Raw genomic sequence first — 22,382 nt, 5'->3', positions numbered from 1 at the left:
CAAGGAAAAACCTAGGCATAAAAATCTAGACAAACTTTCCAGGAAGGGAAAATTATTTATTTTTGTTTGCTTGATTTCTTTATTCTCAATTATTAACATTTAATTGTGTTGTTCTATCTAATTAAATTGGAAGACATGCTTAAGCCATAAATTACAATTGTTCTGCTGCTCACACTGGCTTTTCCAGTTGAATAGATTTGCAGCTGCTTGACTCTGCTGTCATCTACAGTAATGAAAATCAAACTATAAGAACAGAAAGTGAATATCCTCTCTAATCTCCATATGCTTCAGATATAGAAATTGATTTAAAAAAACCTGCAGTGTTAGTGGAGAAACAACTCATTCTAAACAAACATTGATAAAGTCAGTTCCTTTTTGTTTTTCTATTGTGTTTTAATTCATGTTTTGTGCTTTGCTTTTGTTTCTCTTTCAACAGTTACAGCAGAAAGTTTTCATGGAGAAATGGAATCACACTTCACATGATTTCATTTTGTTGGGTCTGCTTCCCCCAAATCAAACTGGAATATTTCTCTTGTGCCTTATCATCCTCATATTCTTTCTGACCTCGGTGGGTAACTCGGCCATGATTCACCTCATCCACGTGGATCATCGTCTCCACACACCGATGTACTTTCTTCTCAGCCAGCTCTCCCTCATGGACCTGATGTACATCTCCACCACCGTCCCCAAGATGGCGTACAACTTCCTGTCCCGCTAGAAAGGCATCTCCTTCCTGGGATGTGGTGTGCAAAGCTTCTTCTTCCTGACCATGGCGTGTTCTGAAGGCTTGCTCCTGGCCTCCATGGCCTACGACCGTTATTTGGCCATCTGCCACCCTCTCCATTATCCTATCCGCATGAGTAAAACGATGTGTGTGAAGATGATCGTAGGCTCTTGGACACTAGGTTCCATCAACTCCTTGGCACACACAGCCTTTGCCCTCCATATTCCCTACTGCAGGACTAGGGCCATTGACCATTTCTTCTGCGATGTCCCAGCCATGTTGCTTATTGCCTGTACAGATACTTGGGTCTATGAATATATGGTTTTTTTAAGTACAAGCCTCTATCTCCTTTTCCCTTTCATTGGCATCACTTCTTCCTATGGCCGAGTCCTATTTGCTGTCTATCATATGAGCTCAAAGGAGGGAAGAAACAAGGCCTTCACCACCATTTCAACACATTTAACTGTAGTGATCTTTTACTATACACCTTTTGTCTACACCTATCTTCGGCCCAGGAATCTCCGCTCACCAGCTGAAGACAAGATCCTGGCAGTCTTCTACACCATCCTTACCCCCATGCTCAATCCCATTATCTACAGCCTGAGGAATAAGGAAGTCCTGGGGGCCATGAGGAGAGTGTTTGGGATATTCTCTTTCCTGAAAGAATAATCATGGCCGTCCCCACTCCCTTTGTATTTCCTCTTTCCAAGTTGATTCGAACACCCTAGAGCAGGGCTGTCCAATAGAAATACAACGTAATTTAAAATTTTCTAATAGGTACATTTAAGCAGTCAAATTTAAATAATATATTTAATTCAAAACAATGTTATCATTAATATTAATATTAACAACATTGATGTTAATTACATAGCATACTATTTCAATAAATTATATGCAATATATTATAGTACATGTTTGTACATGTTACTATTAACTTGATAATGTTTATACTTATATATTTACATAGAATTTCTTCATGTAATAATACAAATTTGTTAATATTGCCTTTTACTCTGTTTGCATTCTAAGTCTTCAAAGTCTTGTGTTTGTTTTATAGAGTGCAGTGCAGCTTGGACAAAACACATTTCAAGTGCCCAGTAGTCAGTGTCTATAGTGTTGGACAGCACAGCGTTAGAGCATCCCCAATCAATAGTTTTCAGAAGTTATATATGCGTGTGTATGTGCATGTATGGTGTATACAAACATATTTCTGTTATATACAATATTGCTGATGAACTGAAAATTAACAAGTAAAATGCACATGCTAAGGTAGTGTTTATGTGTTTCTTTATCTGTTGGCTCATTTTTAGCATATGCATATTTATTGTAATTAACATTTGAAGTCCAGTTTATCCTAACTCCTTTAATAAAACTATTCAGGGAGAGCTTATCTGACTTATGATTTTGCTGATTTCATAAAAATACTGATTAAATAACTTGAATATGAATATAAAAAAACCCACATTTATGTATACATACAAATTAATAAAATCTTTATATATACAACTTTATCAAAGGTGTACTTAAAGAAATTATTTATATAAAGGCACGGAGACAGTGACGGGGTAGAGACAACATGTGCCTAAAACCTAAAGTATAATAATAATAAATAAATAAATAAAAAATAAATAAATAAATAAATAAATAAAATGGAAACTGGGACCTCAGGCTTCAGCTTTGATGTGGAAAATATATATATGACTTTGCACACGATGAAATCCTATGTTACTATATGGAAAGTTGTGTTTAACAAAAGTTTTACTATGGTTGTTTTACTAATTCACTTAAGTGACTTCAAGTCTATCAATAGTTGGAGTTATAGAGGGGTTCTGATTTTTGTGGAAAAAAAATTGAGACTTGTATTAATATATCCCTTTTATTTGCTGCCCAAATTCAAGCTCCCAATATCTTTTTCTAGTTTCTTACTGCCTTATGTGTTTTCATCTCTTGAGTCCATTTCTTACTGAGAATATAGTGTACTCATTGCCATTTGAGTTATTTCCCTAAACATACATTTGATCTTGTCATTCTATAATCTATGATTCCTGTTGGATTATCTAAATTTTGGAACATGAAACTCATATCCCCGTGCTTTAAAAGCTTGCATTATGTCTCCCTTTACCTGTTTCTATCACTCACACTCAGTACCACAGTCACTCTAGACCTCCTGTCTTCCTCTATAGCCCTCTATTTCCTTGCCCATCTGAACCTTATCACAGACCATTTCTCACTTCTGGAAAGTTCTGATTTACATAGCTTATGACTATCAATCTGATTCCCACATAATCGGTAAACATAACTCAAAATTGACATCCCATCTCTTCTTATGCACAGCTGATATCTCTTTCCCCTACACTTCTACTCCTGCTTATGATCACATTTTATTAACACTTATTCACATCTATGTCTGTCTTATTTTAAATTGAAGCTCATAGAATATTTTAAAAATTATAATAGGATTATAAGGCTAACAAATATTTACTAATTGTAAATGCGTTTCCCACATACATAACTTAACTTGCACTACAACACTATGATTCTGATATTTATTCCATGTTGAGTGAGCACTTTGAGGCTCGGTGAGGCAAAACAAACAAGAAAAATGTGTTAGGTCAGAGAGCTGGGAAGGGAAGAACACAACTTAGAAGCCGGTTTTCTTTGAATCAGGCTTTGATTCATGTCACCCAGTCTCTGAACAAGATCCTCATCATTTTGGCCTGGACGTCCCCACAGAATGGAGTGCTATGGCATGCAATGATGGGGACATTTATTTGTGGTAATTTATTTATGTTTATTGGTATGCAATGCAAGTTTAAGGAACTAGTGTTCATGCCACATTACAGATCCAGGGGAAAATATAAGCAGATAGTAGTCAACAGATCATTACTTAGAATTTCTTTTTACTTCTTCAAATGGGTTGTCGCTCATTCTGGGAGGCAGATTCCTCAGTCTGCGATGTATCTCACTCATTTTTTCCACTAGTAGGTTTTTCTCCTTGAATTAAAAAAATGTATAATATTTTCTGCTGTGAATATGACCACTAAAATTAATTTTTGTGGTTTGGTTTTGATTTTTTTTGGAGATTCTACTGTTACTTTGATGTTAAACAATCACCAATGCAGTAAATCCTTATTTAGTAGAAAGTATAATATGTCCTAGTATATTCTGCAGAAATTAAACACATTGATCAATCTTTGTACAAAAACAACAAACCACAGTTGTGAAAGGAAAACAGCAAGCTAAAAAAAATAGCCTCCAGAATTTCTGCAAGACAAGGCATTTGGAAAAATTTCTCCAAGCAAAAGTAATTGGAAGGCTGCCGAAGTTCATTCACCTTAATTAACAAGAACCATATCATATAGGAAGGGTTCAATGCATACCTTATTAATTAATTTAAGGTATGTATTAATTAAAACTAATTTAATTTTAATTAATTTAATTAAATAATTGAATTAATTATTTATTAATTAATTTAAGGGATGTATCAAACCCTTCCTATGTGATATGGTTCTTGTTACATCAGGTAAAATGATGGACAAGCAGGTATAGTCTTTTACCCTGTGGAGCCCACATGCTGGTGTGAGCCATAAAAACATTAGTACACACTATCTGGTCAGGCTGGACAGTGATTAATTCAGGCAGAAAAGTAGCAAATTATTTATCACATGGAGTCATCAGGCCCCTCTGACATGATGAAGGGGCTGGCCATGTAAACCTGAAGGATAAAACCCACAAAGCCCTCCAATGACTGAGACAGGAGCACAGCGGAAGGCAGTGAGCAGAGAGGAGCAGGAGAATAGATCAGAGCTTTCTCAGGGCCAGGTGAAGGCAAATAATCTGGACTCTATTCTCAATGTAGCAGAAGCCTTGCAGGGAAATATTTTCTCAAATACTAACATCCAGAGCTACTTGGCGAGTCGGTTGGTGTGAACTCTGGGAAAATATCTGAACACCTGGCAAAATGGGCCATATAACAGCCAATACTTCCAAAGAGACACTCTGAGCTTTTAAAGGAGTCATTTGTTTTATTTCAAGGTTTAGTTTGATGCTTGGAGAGATGTTAAACCTTAGGTGGCTCTAAAGAACCATTATTATTTACATCTCTCATTGTTCTCTCGGCATATTTTTCTATGGCATAGGAGGATAACTAGAGTTAATGATAATGTATTGCATATTTCAAAATAGCTAGAAGAGAGGTTTCTGAATGTTCTCATCACAAAGAAATGATGAATGTTTAAGGTGATGAATATGGTAATCATCCTGGTTTGAGCATTACATAGTGTATACGAGCATCCAAACACCACATTGTACTCCACAAATATGTACGAATAACATTTTAAAGTGAATAAATAAAATAAGCTGTTCCTGTCATGAGGCCAAATACTACACTTTTCTGTTATTGTTCTTTCTTGATTCCTCTTCCAATTCCAAGAACAGATCAGTGACACGTAATCACAGAGGGAAACAGGAATGGGATCTTATCTTGACACATCTTCATGAAGTGTCCAATGACATTGAGGTTTTGATTTCTTTCAACTAAAAGATCCTAGCCCAAGACAGAAAAATGATGTTGAAAAATTATATTCTGCTACTTCTCCCAAACCAAAACCTATCACAGCAAATCTTAATTTTATTTTGAATTAACAAATATTGTATGTGTTCATGGAATACAATATGATGTTTTAGATATGTTGATAATGTAAAATGATTAAATCAGGCTAATTAAGAAACCCAACACTTCATATATTTATTTTCTTGTGTGGTGAAAACTTTTAAAATCAATTTTAACCAATTTTGCAATATATAACACACTATTATTTATTATAGGCTCCATTCTGTACAATAGATCAGTAACACTTATTCCTCCTTTCTAACTAAAACTTTCTATTCTTTGATCAACATCTATTTTCCCACCCATTCTTATCCCCATACCTCTGGTAACCATCATTCTACTCTCTACTTCTATGAGTTGAACTTTTCTAGATTCCACATGTAGGTGAGATCACTTAGTATTTGTCTTTTTTGAGCCTAGCTTACTGACTTAGTGTTATGTTGTTCAGGTTGATCCATGCTGTCAAAAATGAAAATATTCCCCCATTTTTGAGGGCTGAATAGCATCCCATTGTGAACACATACTACATTTTCTTTATCCATTCATCTGAAGATGGATACCTAGGTTCCTTTATAAATTTGTTTTGTCCAAATTCCCCTTTTGTTTTTTTTTTCTATTTTAAGTTCTGGGATACATGTGCAGAACCTGCAGGTTTGTTACATATGTATACATGTGCCATGGTGGTTTGCTGCACCCATTAACCCATTGTCCAGGTTTTAAGCCTCTCATGTATTAGGTACTTCTTCTAATGCTATCCCTCCCCTTGCCACCACTCCCTGGCAGATGCTGGTGTATGATGTTCCCCTCCCTGTGTCTATGTGTTCCCATTGTTCAACTCCCACTTATGAGTGAGAACATGTGGTGTTTGGTTTTCTATTCCAGTGTTAGTTTGCTGAGGATAATGTCTTTCAGCTTCATCCATGTCCCTGAAAAAGACATTAACTCATTCTTTTTAATGGTTGCATAGTATTCCATGATATATATGTGCCACATGTTCTTTATCCAGTCTGTTGGGGCGATCAGACCCAACACCAGGCTGTGGGGGCTATGAAGTCTGGCGGAGTCAAAGGAATGAGACAAGACAAGTTAAGAGCCCATGAAGTGGGACCACAGGGCCAACGCTAGTTTGAAGGCCATGAAGACCCAAGCTCTGGAAGCCCACACTATTTATAGGTGATCAAACGAAGAAGCAGGTGGTGAGGATGTGGGGGTTGAAAGAAAGTGGTGTATCAAGTGCATGATCTGCAACTGTGATGGTTTAGCATTTGCTTTGAAGCATATGGAACATGTTCTGCTACTTGAGATAATGGGAAACATGTTCTTCTCTTTGCAGATACAATTGATCTCTGAAACTGGGAATGCTAGAAGCAAGAAGCCAGTAAGTCTAGACACATTCCAGAGGCCACGAGGGGTTTTATGCCCTGAGCTCTGGATTCCATCCAAGCCATGAGGGGTTTTATGCCCTGGGCTCAGATTGTGGTGCAGCAGGGCAAACTTCCACCCTTTGGCACAGAGTTTGGTGTACCAAAGGCCATGAGGGGTTTTAGACCCCAGACCCCGGACATGTTCCAAGACCCTTTTACACTATGTCAGACATGCAAGCCCTGCCTCAGCATTTTTCCCAACACTCAGCTTTTCCCCAACACAGTCTATCACTGATGGGCATTTGGGTTGGTTCCAAGTCTTTCCTGTTGTAAATAGTGCTGCAATAAGCATATGTGTGCATGTGTCTTTATAATAGAATGATTTATAATTCTTTGGGTATATATCCAGGAATGGGATTGCTGGATCAAATGGTATTTCTGGTTCTAAATCCATGAGGAATCACCACACTGTCTTCCACAATGGCTGAATTAATTTAAATTCCCACCAACAGTGAAAAAGTGTTTCTATTTCTCCATATCATCTCCAGCATCTGTTGTTTCCTGACTTCTTAATGATTGCCATTGTAACTGGTGTGAGATGGTAGCTCCTTGTGGTTTTGATTTGCATTTCTCTAGTGACCAATGATGATGAGCTTTTTTTAATATGTTTTTTGGCTGCAAAAATGTCTTATTTTGAGAAGTGTCTGTGCATATCCTTTGCCCACTTTTTGATGGGCTCTCTTTTTTTTCTTGTAAATTTGTTTAAGTTCATTGTAGATTCTGGATATTAGCCCTTTGTCAGGTGGATAGATTGCAAAACTTTCCTCCCATTCTGTAGGTTGTCTGTTCACTCTGATGTCAGTGTCTTTTGCTGTGCAGAAGCTCTTTAGTTTAGTTAGATCCCATTTGTCAATTTTGGCTTTTGTTGTTATTGCTTTTGGTGTTTTAGTCATGAAGGCTTGCCAATGCCTATGTCCTGGATGGTATTGCCTAGGTTTTCTTCTAGGGTTTTTATGGTTTTGGGTCTTATATTTCACTCATTAATTCATCTTGGGTTAACTTTTGTGTAAAGAGTAGGGAAGGGGTCCAGTTTCAGTTTTCTGCATATGGCTAGACTGTTTTCCCAACACCATTTATTAAATAGAGAATCCTTTCCCCATTGCTTGTTTTGTCTGGTTTGTCAAAGATCAGATGGTTGTAGATGTGTGATGTTGTTTCTGAGGCCTCTGTTCTGTTCCATTGGTCTATATATCTGTTTTGGTACCAGTACCATGCTGTTTCAGTTACTGTAGCCTTGTTGTATAGTTTGAAGTCAAGGTAGCATGATGCTCCAGCTTTGTTCTTTTCGATTAGGATTGTCTTGGCTATACAGGCTCTTTTTTGGTTCCATGTGAAATTTAAAGTAGTTTTTTTCTAATTCTATGAAGAAAGTCAATGGTAGCTTAATGGGAATAGCATTGAATCTATACATTACTTTGAACAGTATGGCAATTTTCATGATATTGATTCTTCCTATCTGTGAGCATGGAATGTTTTTCCATTTGTTTGTGTTCTCTCTTATTCCTTGAGCAGTGGTTTGTAGTTCTCCTTGAAGAGGTCCTTCACGTTCCTTGTAAGTTGTATTCCTAGGTATTTTATTCTCTTTGTAGCAATTGTGAATGGCAGTTCACTCATGATTTGGCTCTGTCTATTATTGGTGTATAGGAATGCTTGTGATTTTTGCACACTGACTTTGTATACTGAGACTTTGCTGAAGTTGTTTATCACCCTAAGGAGTTTTTGGGTGAGATGATGGGGTTTTCTAAATATACAATCATGTCATTTGCAAACAGAGACAGTTTGACTTCCTCTCTTCCTATTTGAATACCCTTTCTTCCTTTCTCTTGCCTAATTGCCTTGATCAGAACCTTTAATACTATGTTGAATAGGAGTGGTGAGAGAGGGCATCCTTTTCTTGTGCCTGTTTTCAAAGGGAATGCTTCCAGCATTTGCCCATTCAGTATGATATTGGCCATGGATTTGTCATAAATAGCTCTTATTATTTTGAGAAATGTTGCAACAATACCTAGCTTATTGAGTGTTTTTAGCATGAAGGGGTGTTGAATTTTCTGCATCTATTGAGATAATTATCTGGTTTTTGTCATTGGTTCTGTTTATATGATAGATTATGATTAATGATTGGTGTATGTTGAACCAGTCTTGCATCTCAGGATGAAGCCAACTTGATTGTGTTGGATACGCTTTTTGATGTGCTGCTGGATTTGGTTTGCCAGTATTTTATTGTGAATTTTCACATCGAGGTTTATCAGGGATATTGGCCTGAAAATTTTTGTTGTTGTTGTGTCTCTGCCAGGTGTTGGTATCAAGATGATGCTGACCCCATAAAATGAGTTAGGAATGAGTCCCTCTTTTTCTATTGTTTGGAATAGTTTCAGAAGGAATGGTACCAGATCCTCTTTGTACCTCTGGTAGAATTCAGTTTTGAATCCGTCTGGTCCTGGGCTTTATTATTATTATTATTATTATTGTTATTATTTGGTTGGTAGGCTATTAATTACTGCCTCAATCAGGACTTGGTGTATTCAGAAACTCATCTTCTTCCTGGTTTAGTCTTGGGAGGGTGTATGTGTCCAGGAATTTATCCATTTCCTCTAGGTTTTCTAGTTTATTTGCACAGAGGTATTTATAGTATTCTCTGATGGCAATTTGTATTTCTGTGGGATCAGAGGTGATATCCCCCTTATCATTTTTTATTGTGTCTGTTTGATTCTTCTGTCTTTTCTTCTTTATTAGCCTGGCTAGTGCTCTATTTTGTTAATCTCCTCAAAAAAACGGCTCCTGTGTTTATTGATTTTTGAAGGGTTTTTCATGTCTCTATCTCCTCCAGTTCTGCTCTGATCTTAGTTATTTCCTGTCTTCTGCTAGCTTTTGAATTTGTTTGCACTTGCTTCTCTAGTTCTTTTAATTGTGATGTTAGTGTGTGAATTTTAGATGTTTCTCAGTTTCTGATGTGGGCACTTAGTGCTATAAATTTCCCTCTAAACACTGCTTCAGCTGTATCCCAGAGATTCTGGTACGTTGTGTCTTTGTTCTCATTGACTTCAAAGAATGTATATATTCCTGCCTTAATTTTGTTCCTTCATTTCTTAACTAATGTAAATAACACTGCAATGAATATAGGAATGCAGATATCTCTTCAATGTACTGATTTTGATTCCTTTGGTTATAGAGATTGTATGGTACTACTGTTTCCAGTTTTCTGAGGAATTGCCATATGGTTTAGCTTACATCACAACCAAGAGTGCACAAGGGTCTTTTTTACTCCACCCCTTCATCAACACTTGTTATATTGTATGTTTTTGATAATACCCATTATTACAATTGTGAGACAATATCTCATTGTGGTTTTATGTTTTCCTGATGATCAGTGATGAGAAGCATTTTCTCATATATCTGGTGGTCATTTGTATGTCTTCTTTTGAGAAGTGTCTATTTAAGTACTTTGCCTATTTTTTGATTGGGTTATTTGTTTACTTGCTTTTGAGTTGTTTGAGTTTCTTATATATTTTGGATAATAAACCCCTAAAAAAGTGTAGTTTGCATTTTCTCCCAACCTGTGGGATGTCTCTTCACTATATTGTGTCTTTGCTATGTGAAGCTTTTTAGTTTGAAACAATTCTTTTTTTTTCTTTTTTTGCTTTGTCACCTGTGCTTTAGGTGCCATATGCAAGAAATCGTTGTCCAAACCAATGCTGTGGAGCAGCTCCCCTATGTATGTTTTCTTCTAGAGGTTTTACAGTTTCAGGTCTTACACTCAAGTTTTAAATCCATATTGAGCTGATTTTTGTATATGGTATGAAATAAGGATCCAATTCTATATTTCTGCACATGGATATATAATTTTCCCAACAACATTTGTTGAAGAGAGTGTTCTTTTTCCATTGTGTTTTTGGCACCTTTGTCAAAAATCAAGTGTTCACAAGTGTGTGGGTTTTTACAATACATTATAACATACATGTCAGACCTTTCATAATAGGTCCTGGGCCAAAGTGACCATTATTCTCTGAATGAGAAGTCCACTCATTCAAAGAACATAGAAATGGGCCCATTCAGCATAATTATTCCTCACATAAGGTTTAGCAAAGAGTGTTCTAGCTCCCTGAAGAATTATTGATTTTCACAGCCATATCTCACACATTCTGTTTGCTAAGATTTTTGTTTTATTGTCACCTTGTTGAAGAGATATTCTTAGGCTAACTACTTAAAGAAGCAATCACTCCTCAAACCCTTATTCTATAACTTTTTTAACTGCATTAATTTTCCACAAGGCACATTATCTCTCCAAACCACAGTATTTGTTAATCCACTTTATTGTCTATTTTTACTATAACATTTATTCATAGTTTATTTCACCAGTGCTTGCATCTGGCAAATAGTACAAACTTAATAAAACTGTTAATGAATCACATCATTCTGATCTAAGGAATTAACTAATGAATGGGCATATAGCCCATTTGGCTAATAGCTATAATCATCAGGGTTTCTGACATTGGGAAATACATATGGTGACTGCCAGGTTGCTGAGAAGGGAAAAACATAAGCAAGAGCTTTTCTAATAATTAAGCTGAAAAGAGATAATCAGAGTTAAGACACACATATATTTATGTACATGAAGCAAAGATTTAGGCCGAGCACCATGTGTCACATCTGTTACCCCAGCAATTTGGGAGGCAAAGGTGGGTGGATCACTTGAGTCCAGGAGTCTGAGACCAGCCTGGGCAACCTGGCAAGACATGGTATGTTAGTTTCTCCTCACACTGCTATAAAGAACTTTCCTGAGACTGGGTAATTTATAAAGGAAGAAGATTTAATTGACTCACAGTTCCTTATGCCAACAGAAGGAGAAGGGGAAGCAAGCACCTTCTTTACAAAGCAGCAGGAGAGAGAGGGTGAAGGCGAAAGAGACCATTATAAAACCATGAGACCTCATGAGAACTCACTATCATGAGAGCAACATGGGGGAAACTGCCCTATGATCCAATTACTTCCCATTAGATCTCTCCCTCAACACCTGGGGATTACAATTCGAGATGAGATTTGGGTGGGGACAGAAAGCCAAGCCATATAAAATAGTCTGTACAAAAAAAAAAAAAAAAATAGCCACGCATGGTGGCACACGCCCATAGTCCCAACTACTCAGGAGGCAGAGATTAGAGGATCAGCTGAGCTTGGGAGGTTGAAGCTGCAATGAACCATGTTGGATACAGTGAGTTCCTCTTCAAAGGTTCCGCTTGTTCAACTCCCTCCCTTTGTCCTCTATCTTCAAAGCCTAACTTCCTTGCCTGCTTGACCCTAGTTACGGTAAACAACCTTCCAGCCATTCCCAATCTGTAATCCACTTCCATTCCCAATCTTTAACCCATATCCATTCCCAATCTGTAACAACCCACATCTGTTCCTTATTTGGCACCCTTAGTTCTGAAAGTGCCCTTCCCGCTGCTGTAGCTACCCCCTCTGCTCCATAGGAAGTAGCCAATTGGGATCAGCTTAGATTGTGCTGTCTGACTGCAGCCAATGGGAACTGGACACAGTAGCAGGGACTGACTGCATTAGGAATAAAAACCCCTTCCCTCCTTTTTCTGTGTGTTCTTACGGTGACCAGAAGAGCAAGCAGTACCCTTCTGCAGAAGTAAATTTGCCCTTGCTGAGAAATCCTTTATTTGAGTGCTCATTTTCTTTGCACCTCCGAGCTCTTCTTTCCAACAATTTGGGGGTTTGTCCCGGATTCCCATTCTCCTCCGGGAAAGAGTTTCTGATCCCTTCTCATGAAAAGATGTGCCCCACTGTCTTGTTGTGATGGCCTCAGGGTAAGGAATCGGGACTCACTCAGTGTGACGAATAAACCTGGACTCTCAGCAACGCGGGCATAGAGTATCTTTACACACCATGGTGACCATGTAACTCTGTGCACAGATCAAGGTAAGAAACGTTGCGGGGGTGACAAACAAATATAGATAATATATCTATTTTATATATTATATATATAAAGAAATAGATAATTTTGGACTTGCAAATATTCTAGTCAGAATATCACAGGGCAAACCCCAAAATTGGAGCTCAGCTCGGGAGGCCACATGGTTCCTTGCCCTCATGGAGGAAAGAATTCAAGAGCAAGCCAGCAGAGTAAAGTGAAATCAAGTTTATTGAAAAGCAAAGGAATAAAAGGGTGACTACCCCACAGGCAGAGTAGCAGCATGAGTTTATCACATAGTTGTGGTTATTATTTTTTGATTATATGCTAAACAGGGAGTGAATTCTTCGTGAGTATTCTGGGATAGTGTGGGGAGTTCTAGGAACTGACGGGTCTTCACCCTTTCAGACAATATAGGGTAACTTCTGGACATTGTCATGGCCTTTTTAAACTGTCATGAGGCTGGTGGGAGTTTCCTTTGGTATGCTAATGTATTCTAATTATAATGAGCAGTGAGGACCACTGGAGGTAGCTTTTATTGCCATGTTGGTTTTAGAAGGTTGTGGCCAGCTTATTTACCACATCCTGTTTTATCAGTGCAGTCTATGTTACTTGTATCTTGTGAAACAAGTCCTGCCGAATTCTTATCTCAGGAATATTCAAGGGCATTTTGAAAAATATACATGCTTGGATTGCAACTCCAGATTTCCATAAAATTAGAAAAACATTTATAATGTGGGATGATTTTATTTCCAACCCCCATTCTTCAAATATGTACTCTGTCCTCTCTCTAGTATAAAAGGAGTTTTCAGTTCATTGTGTATCATTCCACAGATAGGTACATATATGACCATATATTATTTTTATTAATTGCTATACTGCATCTTACTTTTAAAAATGTTATGGTGAAATGCAAAACACATACACACACAAAGCCATAGGCAAGATAACCACGAGGAAACAAGCTATTATAAATTGAACACCAGTGTAACCACTTGCCAGTTCAAGATACAGAACAATGTCAGCACTCCCAGAAGCCCTTTGCATTCTCATTTCCAAACAAAAAGTCCTCCTTCCACATATATGTAATTACTAAAATATCTAGTAGTGATATTGTTCATACTTTCATTTATTTTTAAGTTTTAAAGAAATCTGTAAACATCATACATTAATTTTAATCTGCTTATTCTACTGAGTTTGGTCTCTGGTGAGTTTTACATTAGTGGGACACATTTATGTCTCTCTTTCATTTTTATTGTAATAAAAACATTTCATGTTATCTTCTCATTGCAATACATTTAGCAATTTCAGGGTTGATGGGTACCTATTTGGATTCTATCACATCTGATGCTGTAACACAGATTGCTGTAGAAATCTTCTGGTTGTTCTGTGCAAGAGCTCTAATTGATTATATACCCAGGAACTGCTGGGTTACAGCACTAGTAAATTTCCAAATTTAATAGAAAATATCACACTACTTCCAACCAGCATGAAATTTGCACTCTATAGGAAGACATTGGAAGTCATAATAATCAAATTTATCATCCACACAATTTTTGTGTGTATTTCTTTTATTTTTAAAGTTTCATAATTCAGATACATGTAGTAATGTTGAATAGTGCTATTACTTTTCATCTCTTGTTTTTACAGTAAGGTTTAATACTCTGTTTTATATTAACATATCATCATTCATTAATCCATTCTACTCTAGGAATTTTCAGTTTCTGACTATATTGAATAATGCTGCTATGAATTTTCTTTTCTATGTCTTTGGTACATGTGCTTAAACTTTCTCTTTTTGATAAGTTTATACATATATGTATACATATGTATATGTGTAGCTGTATACTTAAGCATATATGTTACATATAAGCATATATAATATATAATATATAGAAGTACATATGTATATATACTTATTTAAGTATATACAGAAGTTATATATATGTTTTATATATGATATACATAAGTATATAAACATAAAAAGGTTAGTAGATAAGTATATTTAACATATATAAGTATATTTAAAAGATATATACTATAAGTATATATCATTCATATATACTTAAATAAGTGTACATAAATATATGTTTACATATATTTATATTATATGTAAGTATATTTAAGTATTATATATGTACATATATGTACATAATTCATATAATTTAAATTACTTAGTGTGTGTAGATATATAATTGATCTATCCATTAGGTAATTCTTCCAAAAAGTTTTACAAATTTGCATCCCAGTAATAATATGTGAGAATGTGTTTGCCATTTTGTACCAAAAAACACATGTGACCTAAAACATTTTGATAGTTTGCAAACATATAACTGAATATTTATTTCTAAGTGCCATTTACATTTTCATAAATGAGACAACATCTTTTTCTATTTTTTAGAGCTATTTGTGTTTTATTTTCTGGGAAATGTTGCCTATTTTACTATTGAGTTATTGGGTTTTTTTTTATATATATATTAATGTTTGGAACCCTTTATATTTCCAGTATAAATCTGTGTCTGTGTCTGTGCAATATAATTCAATATTGTTTTAAGTTTCATGTATCTTTTGTTTTTCTTTATAATGATCACTACAATCAAGAATTGTTTAGAAATGGTCAAATTTATAAATAAATCTTTTTTCAGTGATAGATTTTGTATCATATTTTTAAAGGTTTTTGAGTTCCAGGATTTTTAATTTTTTCTGATTTTTTTGAAAAGGTCTTTTAATTAACAAGTCTAATGCCTATTTGGAGTTTATTTTCTTATAAAAATGTAAGCATTAACTTCATTTTGGTTGTTGTTGTTACTGGTTAACTGATTGTCCCAACATGGTTAACTGAACAAGTTTTCTTCTCTGGCAGTTTCAAATGCTAGTAAACGGTATATAATTTTAATTTTTATTACTTTATAATATATTTTAATATATTAGTTTTTCAATTCAGTAATAGTCTAACTTTTTTTGCAGGACTTTTCTGACAATTTTTGCATGTTAATTATGCATGTGATGAACTTTAGAAACAGCTTGACTACTTCTTGAAGTTATATATTCATATATTACTGTAATCAGATTAAATTTTTAAACTAATTTTAATTTTAAAATCAAATTTATTCATATGCGCTATGTTAATACATACAATTGAAGAAAAAACTATGCCTCATTAAACACCACACATATCCACGCAGTCAGTCCCTGCTACTGTGTGTGGTTCCCATTGGCTGGAGTCGGACAGCACAATCTAAGCTGATCCCGATTGGCTACTTCAAATGGAGCAGGGGTGGGGGCTACAGCAGCTGCAGGAAGAGCAGTTTCCGAACTAAGGGTGCCAAATAAGGAACAGATGTGGGTTGTTACAGATTGGGAATGGATGTGGGTTACAGATTGAGAACAGATGTGTGTTACAGATTGGGAACGGCTGGAAGGTTGTTTACCGTAACTAGGGGCGAGAAGGCAAGGAAGTTAGGTATTGAAAACAGAGGGCAAAGAGATAGGGAGTTGAACGAGCAGAACCTTTGAAGAGAAACTCACTGTATCCAACAATTTCCCCCTCTTTCTTTTTATAATTCTTCCTCTTCAAACTTTTTAGCATGTTTTGACTCTGCTGTTCTGCTTGGTTTTCTTAAAGTAGGAGCTTATCTGAATAAGACGGGGGAGAATTAAAGGTTTTGGTGAGATCTGTTTATAGTCTCTGCACTAATCCATGAATACAAGGTATAATGCAGCATCCTACAAGAATAACCTGTAACAACTGCAAGAGGTAAGGCCTTAAGGTCTTTTTAATTGTTCCATCAGGGGCTGTGTTATTAGGGATGGAATAAGGACAGACTGGTTGCTAAGATCTTGGAAGGGCTTAAGCTCCCTGCATCCCGTTAGGTCTCCAGCGAAGGCTAAATTTTCCCACTGCCGTGAGAAACATGAGGTAAAATTGGCATCAGGAGACGGAGGCTGGATGGCCCTCGGGGGCTAACCTGAAGGGTGTCAGACTTCAGGGAACAGCAGAGAGAGAGCGAGCTCAGCAGAATTCATTACCCCAGGCTGTGGGGTCTTGGAAGAGAGCTACCATACAGCTCATGCCGGGTCGGCTGGAAGACCATCCGAGTGGTCACTGGGTATGGAAGGGATAAAGGAGATATAAGAGGGTTCAATTTTTCTTAGCTTTAGTTTGGTAGGACTCTCCCCCAGAACAATGGTCCATGGCTCTGGAGGTGGTGATGCCTTTTTGACTCGGGTATGATAAGTCCATCCTCTTTATGCTGCGGTCTGGGTGGTTAGAAGTACTAGGTAGGGTCCTTCCCAAGCCAGTTTGAGTTTTCCTTCTTTGCAACTTTTGATGAGGATGTTACCCCCAGGCTGATGCTGGTGTGCTGGGAACTCTAGGGGTAGTGTCTGTGCTAAAAGACCTTTAGTTCTGAGGGAAGAGAAAGTGGTAGACCAAGTATGAGTGTCAGCAGTAGATTGTAAATGGGGCAACCTATATAGCATCTCATAAGGAGCTAAACCAACATATTTCTGAGGGGCAGTTTGGATTCTTAACAAGGCAATGGGAAGGCATTTAGTCCATGGCAACCGTATGTCTAAGACTAATTTGGTCAAGTGGCTCTTCAAAGTTTGGTTCATTTTCTCCATTCTTCCTGATGAAGGTGGGTGCCAGGGAGTATGGTATTCCCATGTTATGTCTAGTGTTTGGGTTAATTTCTTAATGACATGCACAGTGAAATGAGTCCCATTATCTGAATCAATATTTTCTATTCGTCCAAATTTTTCCAAAGGTGTGAGCTACCCCGAAGGCATACTTGGAATCAGTATAAATAGCCCCTTCCTGGTTTTACAAGTGTTTCAAAGCCTGATTTAATGCAAATGATTCACAAGTTTGGGCAGACCAATTATTAGGCAATCTTCCTGACTCTATTTCTGGGAGAGCTTCCCCATCAACTACTGAATAACCTTTGTGTTTTTTCCCTTCAATTACCTGGGAAGAGCCATCTGAAATAAGTGCTGCCCTGTTTTGAAAGGGGTCTGTATTAAATCGGACCTTACTTTTGTGTGATAATCAATTAAATCTAAGCACTGATGCTCAGGTCCTTTTAGATTTGGATTCCCTGTTAGGAAACCTGCTGGGTTAAGTGAATTATCAGTGGTTAGGGTTAAATCATCCCTTTCTAATAGGATAGCTTCATACTTTAAAATCCTTGAGCCACTGATACTTTTAAATCAGTGAGCCATCTTCCTGCTTTCTGGTTTCAAATAGTTCTAACTTGATGGGATATGCTTACAACCAAATTTCCCCAAAGGTTAGCTGTCTGCTTTCTTCAGTTAACAAGGTTGTGGCTGCAATAGATGGAACACATTTGGGCTATCCACAGGTTACGGGGTCTGAAACCTTTGATAGGAAGGCTACAGGTTGCCGGTGGCCCTCATGTTCTTGGGTAAGTACCCCTAAAGTTACCCCCTTGTTTACATTATCTTGTACCCCAGTCTGGAGTGCAATGGCGTGATCTTGGCTCACTGCAACCCCCACCTCCTGGGTTCAAGCGATTCTGCTGTCTCAGCCTCCCTAGTAGCTGGGATTACAGGAGCGTACCACCATGCCCAGCTAATTTTTTGTATTATTTAAGTAGAGATGGGGTTTCACCATGTTGGCCAGGCTGGTTTCAAACTCCTGACCTCAGTTGATCCACCTGCCTTGGCCTCCCAAAGTGTTGGGATTACAGGCATAAGCCACCATGCCCAGCCAACTTTGGGTCTTATTCTTAAAAATAAAATACGTATATTATTTAGATATTTTATTTTATTTTATTTTATTATTATTATACTTTAAGTTTTAGGGACATGTGCACAATGTGCAGGTTAGTTACATATGTATACATGTGTCATGCTGGTGTGCTGCACCCATTAACTCGTCACTTAGCATTAGGTATATCTCCTAATGCTATCCCTCCCCACCCCCTCCACCCCCACAACAGTCCCCAGAGTGTAATGTTCCCCTTCCTGTGTCCATATTCTAATTGTTCAAATCCCACCTATGAGTGAGAACATGCGGTGTTTGGTTTTTTGTCCTTGCGATAGTTTACTGAGAATGATGATTTCCAATTTCATCCATGTCCCTACAAAGGACACGAACTCATCCTTTTTTATGGCTGCATAGTATTCCATGGTGTACATGTGCCACATTTTCTTAATCCGGTCTATCATTGTTGAACATTTGGGTTGGTTCCAAGTCTTTGCTATTGTGAATAGTGCCACAATAAACATACGTGTGCATGTGTCTTTATAGCAGCATGATTTATAGTCCTTTGGGTATATACCCAGTAATGGGATGGCTGGGTCAAATGGTATTTCTAGTTCTAGATCCCTGAGGAATCGCCACACTGACTTCCACAATGGTTGAACTAGTTTACAGTCCCACCAACAGTGTAAAAGTGTTCCTATTTCTCCACATCCTCTCCAGCACCTGTTGTTTCCTGACTTTTTAATGATTGCCATTCTAACTGGTGTGAGATGGTATCTCATTGTGGTTTTGATTTGCATTTCTCTGATGGCCAGTGATGGTGAGCATTTTTTCATGTGTTTTTTGGCTGCATAAATGTCTTCTTTTGAGAAGTGTCTGCTCATGTCCTTCCCCCACTTTTTGATGGGGTTGTTTGTTTTTTTCTTGTAAAATTGTCTGAGTTCATTGTAGATTCTGGATAGTAGCCCTTTGTCAGATGAGTAGGTTGTGAAAATTTTCTCCCATTTTGTAGGTTGCCTGTTCACTCTGATGGTAGTTTCTTTTGCTGTGCAGAAGTTCTTGAGTTTAATTAGATCCCATTTGTCAATTTTGGCTTTTGTTGCCATTGCTTTTGGTGTTTTAGACATGAAGTCCTTGCCCATGCCTATGTCCTGAATGGTAATGCCTAGGTTTTCTTCTGGGATTTTTAAGGTTTTAGGTCTAACATTTAAGTCTTTAATCCATCTTGAATTAATTTTTGTATAAGGTGTAAGGAAGGGATCCAGTTTCAGCTTTCTACATATGGCTAGCCAGTTTTCCCAGCACCATTTATTAAATAGGGAATTTTTTTCCCCATTTCTTGTTTTTGTCAGGTTTGTCAAAGATCAGATGGTTGTAGATATGCGGCATTATTTCTGAGGGCTCTGTTCTGTTCCATTGATCTATATCTCTGTTTTGGTACCAGTACCATGCTGTTTTGGTTACTGTGGCCTTGTAGTATAGTTTGAAGTCAGGTAGCGTGATGCCTCCAGCTTTCTACTTTTCACTTAGGATTGACTTGGCGATGCGGGCTCTTTTTTGGTTTCATATGAACTTCAAAGTAGTTTTTTCCAATTCTGTGAAGAAAGTCATTGGCAGCTTGATGGGGGATGGCATTGAATCTATAAATTACCTGGGGCAGTATGGCCATTTTCACGATATTGATTCTTCCTACCAATGAGCATGGAATGTTCTTCCATTTCTTTGTATCCTCTTTTATTTCATTGAGCAGTGGTTTGTAGTTCTCCTTGAAGAGGTCCTTCACGTCCTTTGTAAGTTGGATTCCTAGGTATTTTATTATCTTTGAAGCAATTGTGAATGGGAGTTCACTCATGATTTGGCTCTCTGTCTGTTATTGGTGTATAAGAATGCTTGTGATTTGTGTACATTGATTTTGTATCCTGAGACTTTGCTGAAGTTGCTTATCAGCTTAAGGAGACTTTGGGCTGAGATGATGGGGTTTTCTAGATATACAATCATGTCATCTGCAAACAGGGACAATTTGACATCCTCTTTTCCTAATTGAATACCCTTTATTTCCTTCTCCTGCCTGATTACCCTGGCCAGAACTTCCAACACTATGTTGAATAGGAGTGGTGAGAGAGGGTATCCCTGTCTTGTGCCAGTTTTCAAAGGGGATGCTTCCAGTTTTTGCCCATTCAGTATGATATTGGCTGTGGGTTTGTCATAGATAGCTCTTATTATTTTGAGATACATCCCATCAATACCTAATTTATTGAGAGTTTTTAGCATGAAGGGTTATTGAATGTTGTCAAAGGCCTTTTCTGCATCTGTTGAGATAATCATGTGGTTTTTGTCTTTGGTTCTGTTTCTATGCTGGATTACATTTATTGATTTGCATATATTGAACCAGCCTTGCATCCCAGGGTTGAAGCCCACTTGATCATGGTGGATAAGCTTTTTGATGTGCTGTTGGATTTGGTTTGCCAGTATTTTATTGAGGATTTTTGCATCAATGTTCATCAAGGATATTGGTCTAAAATTCTCTTTTTTTGTTGTTTCTCTGCCTGGCTTTGGTATCAGGATGATGTGGGCCTCATAAAAGGAGTTAGGGAGGATTCCCTCTTTTTCTATTGATTGGAATAGTTTCAGAAGGAATGGTACCAGTTCCTCCTTGTACCTCTGGTAGAATTCGGCTGTGAATCCATCTGGTCCTGGACTCTTTTTGGTTGGTAAGCTATTGATTATTGCCACAATTTCAGAGCCTGTTATTGGTCTATTCAGAGAGTCAACTTCTTCCTGGTTTAGTCTTGGGAGGGTGTGTGTGTCGAGGAATTTATCCATTTCTTCTAGATTTTCTAGTCTATTTGCGTAGAGGTGTTTGTAGTATTCTCTGATGGTAGTTTGTATTTCTGTGGGATCAGTGGTGATATCCCCTTTATGATTTTTTATTGCGTCTATTTGATTCTTCTCTCTTTTTTTCTTTATTAGTCTTGCTAGCAGTCTATCAATTTTGTTGATCCTTTCAGAAAACCAGCTCCTGGATTCATTAATTTTTTGAAGAGTTTTTGTGTCTCTATTTCCTTCAGTTCTGCTCTGAGTTTAGTTATTTCTTGCCTTCTGTTAGCTTTTGAATGTGTTTGCTCTTGCTTTTCTAGTTCTTTTAATTGTGATGTTAGGGTGTCAATTTTGGATCTTTCCTGCTTTCTCTTGTGGGCATTTATTGCTATAAATTTCCCTCTACACACTGCTTTGAATGTGTCCCAGAGATTCTGGTATGTTGTGTCTTTGTTCTCGTTGGTTTCAAAGAACATCTTTATTTCTGCCTTCATTTCGTTATGTACCCAGTAGTCATTCAAGAGCAGGTTGTTCAGTTTCCATGTAGTTGAGCGGTTTTGAGTGAGTTTCTTAATCCTGAGTTCTAGTTTGATTGCACTGTGGTCTGAGAGACAGTTTCTTATACTTTCTGTTCTTTTACATTTGCTGAGGAGAGCTTTACTTCCAACTGTGTGGTCAATTTTGGAATAGGTGTGGTGTGGTGCTGAAAAAAATGTATATTCTATTGATTTAGAGCAGCGAATTCTGTAGATGTCTATTAGGTCTGCTTGGTGCAGAGCTGAGTTCAATTCCTGGGTATCCTTGTTAACTTTCTGTCTCATTGATCTGTCTAATGTTGACAGTGGGGTGTTAAAGTCTCCCATTATTATTGTGTGGGAGTCTAAGTCTCTTTGTAGGTCACTCAGGACTTGCTTTATGAATCTGGGTGCTCCTGTATTGAGTGCTTGCGCATGGTGCGCTGCACCCACTGTCCTGTGCCCACTGTCTAGCACTCCCTAGTGAGATGCACCCGGTACCTCAGATGGAAATGCAGAAATCACCTGTCTTCTGCATCACTCACGCTGGGAGCTATAGACCAGAGCTGTTCCTATTTGGCCATCTTGGCTGCCACCCGATCGATCGCCCTAATTTTTAATAGATAAAAAGGATGCTCAGAAGAAAAACTT

General features: G+C 37.5%; 1 protein-coding gene across 1 annotated transcript in view; it reads left to right on the top strand.

Moving 5' to 3' along the window:
* LOC100452262 (olfactory receptor 2L13) overlaps positions 1–2,235 on the top strand; it is a 66,499-nt gene extending 64,264 nt beyond the window's left edge. Inside the window, 1 exon segment of the mRNA XM_063724198.1 lies at positions 437–2,235. Within this exon segment, the coding sequence (XP_063580268.1) occupies positions 455–1,393 (939 nt within the window). The 5' untranslated portion in view covers positions 437–454 and the 3' untranslated portion in view covers positions 1,394–2,235.
* The last annotated feature ends 20,147 nt before the right edge of the window (positions 2,236–22,382 follow it).

This window comes from Pongo abelii, chromosome 1, assembly GCF_028885655.2.
Source record: "Pongo abelii isolate AG06213 chromosome 1, NHGRI_mPonAbe1-v2.0_pri, whole genome shotgun sequence".
NCBI lineage: Eukaryota > Metazoa > Chordata > Mammalia > Primates > Hominidae > Pongo > Pongo abelii.
This window is presented reverse-complemented; position numbering and strand designations above follow the sequence as displayed.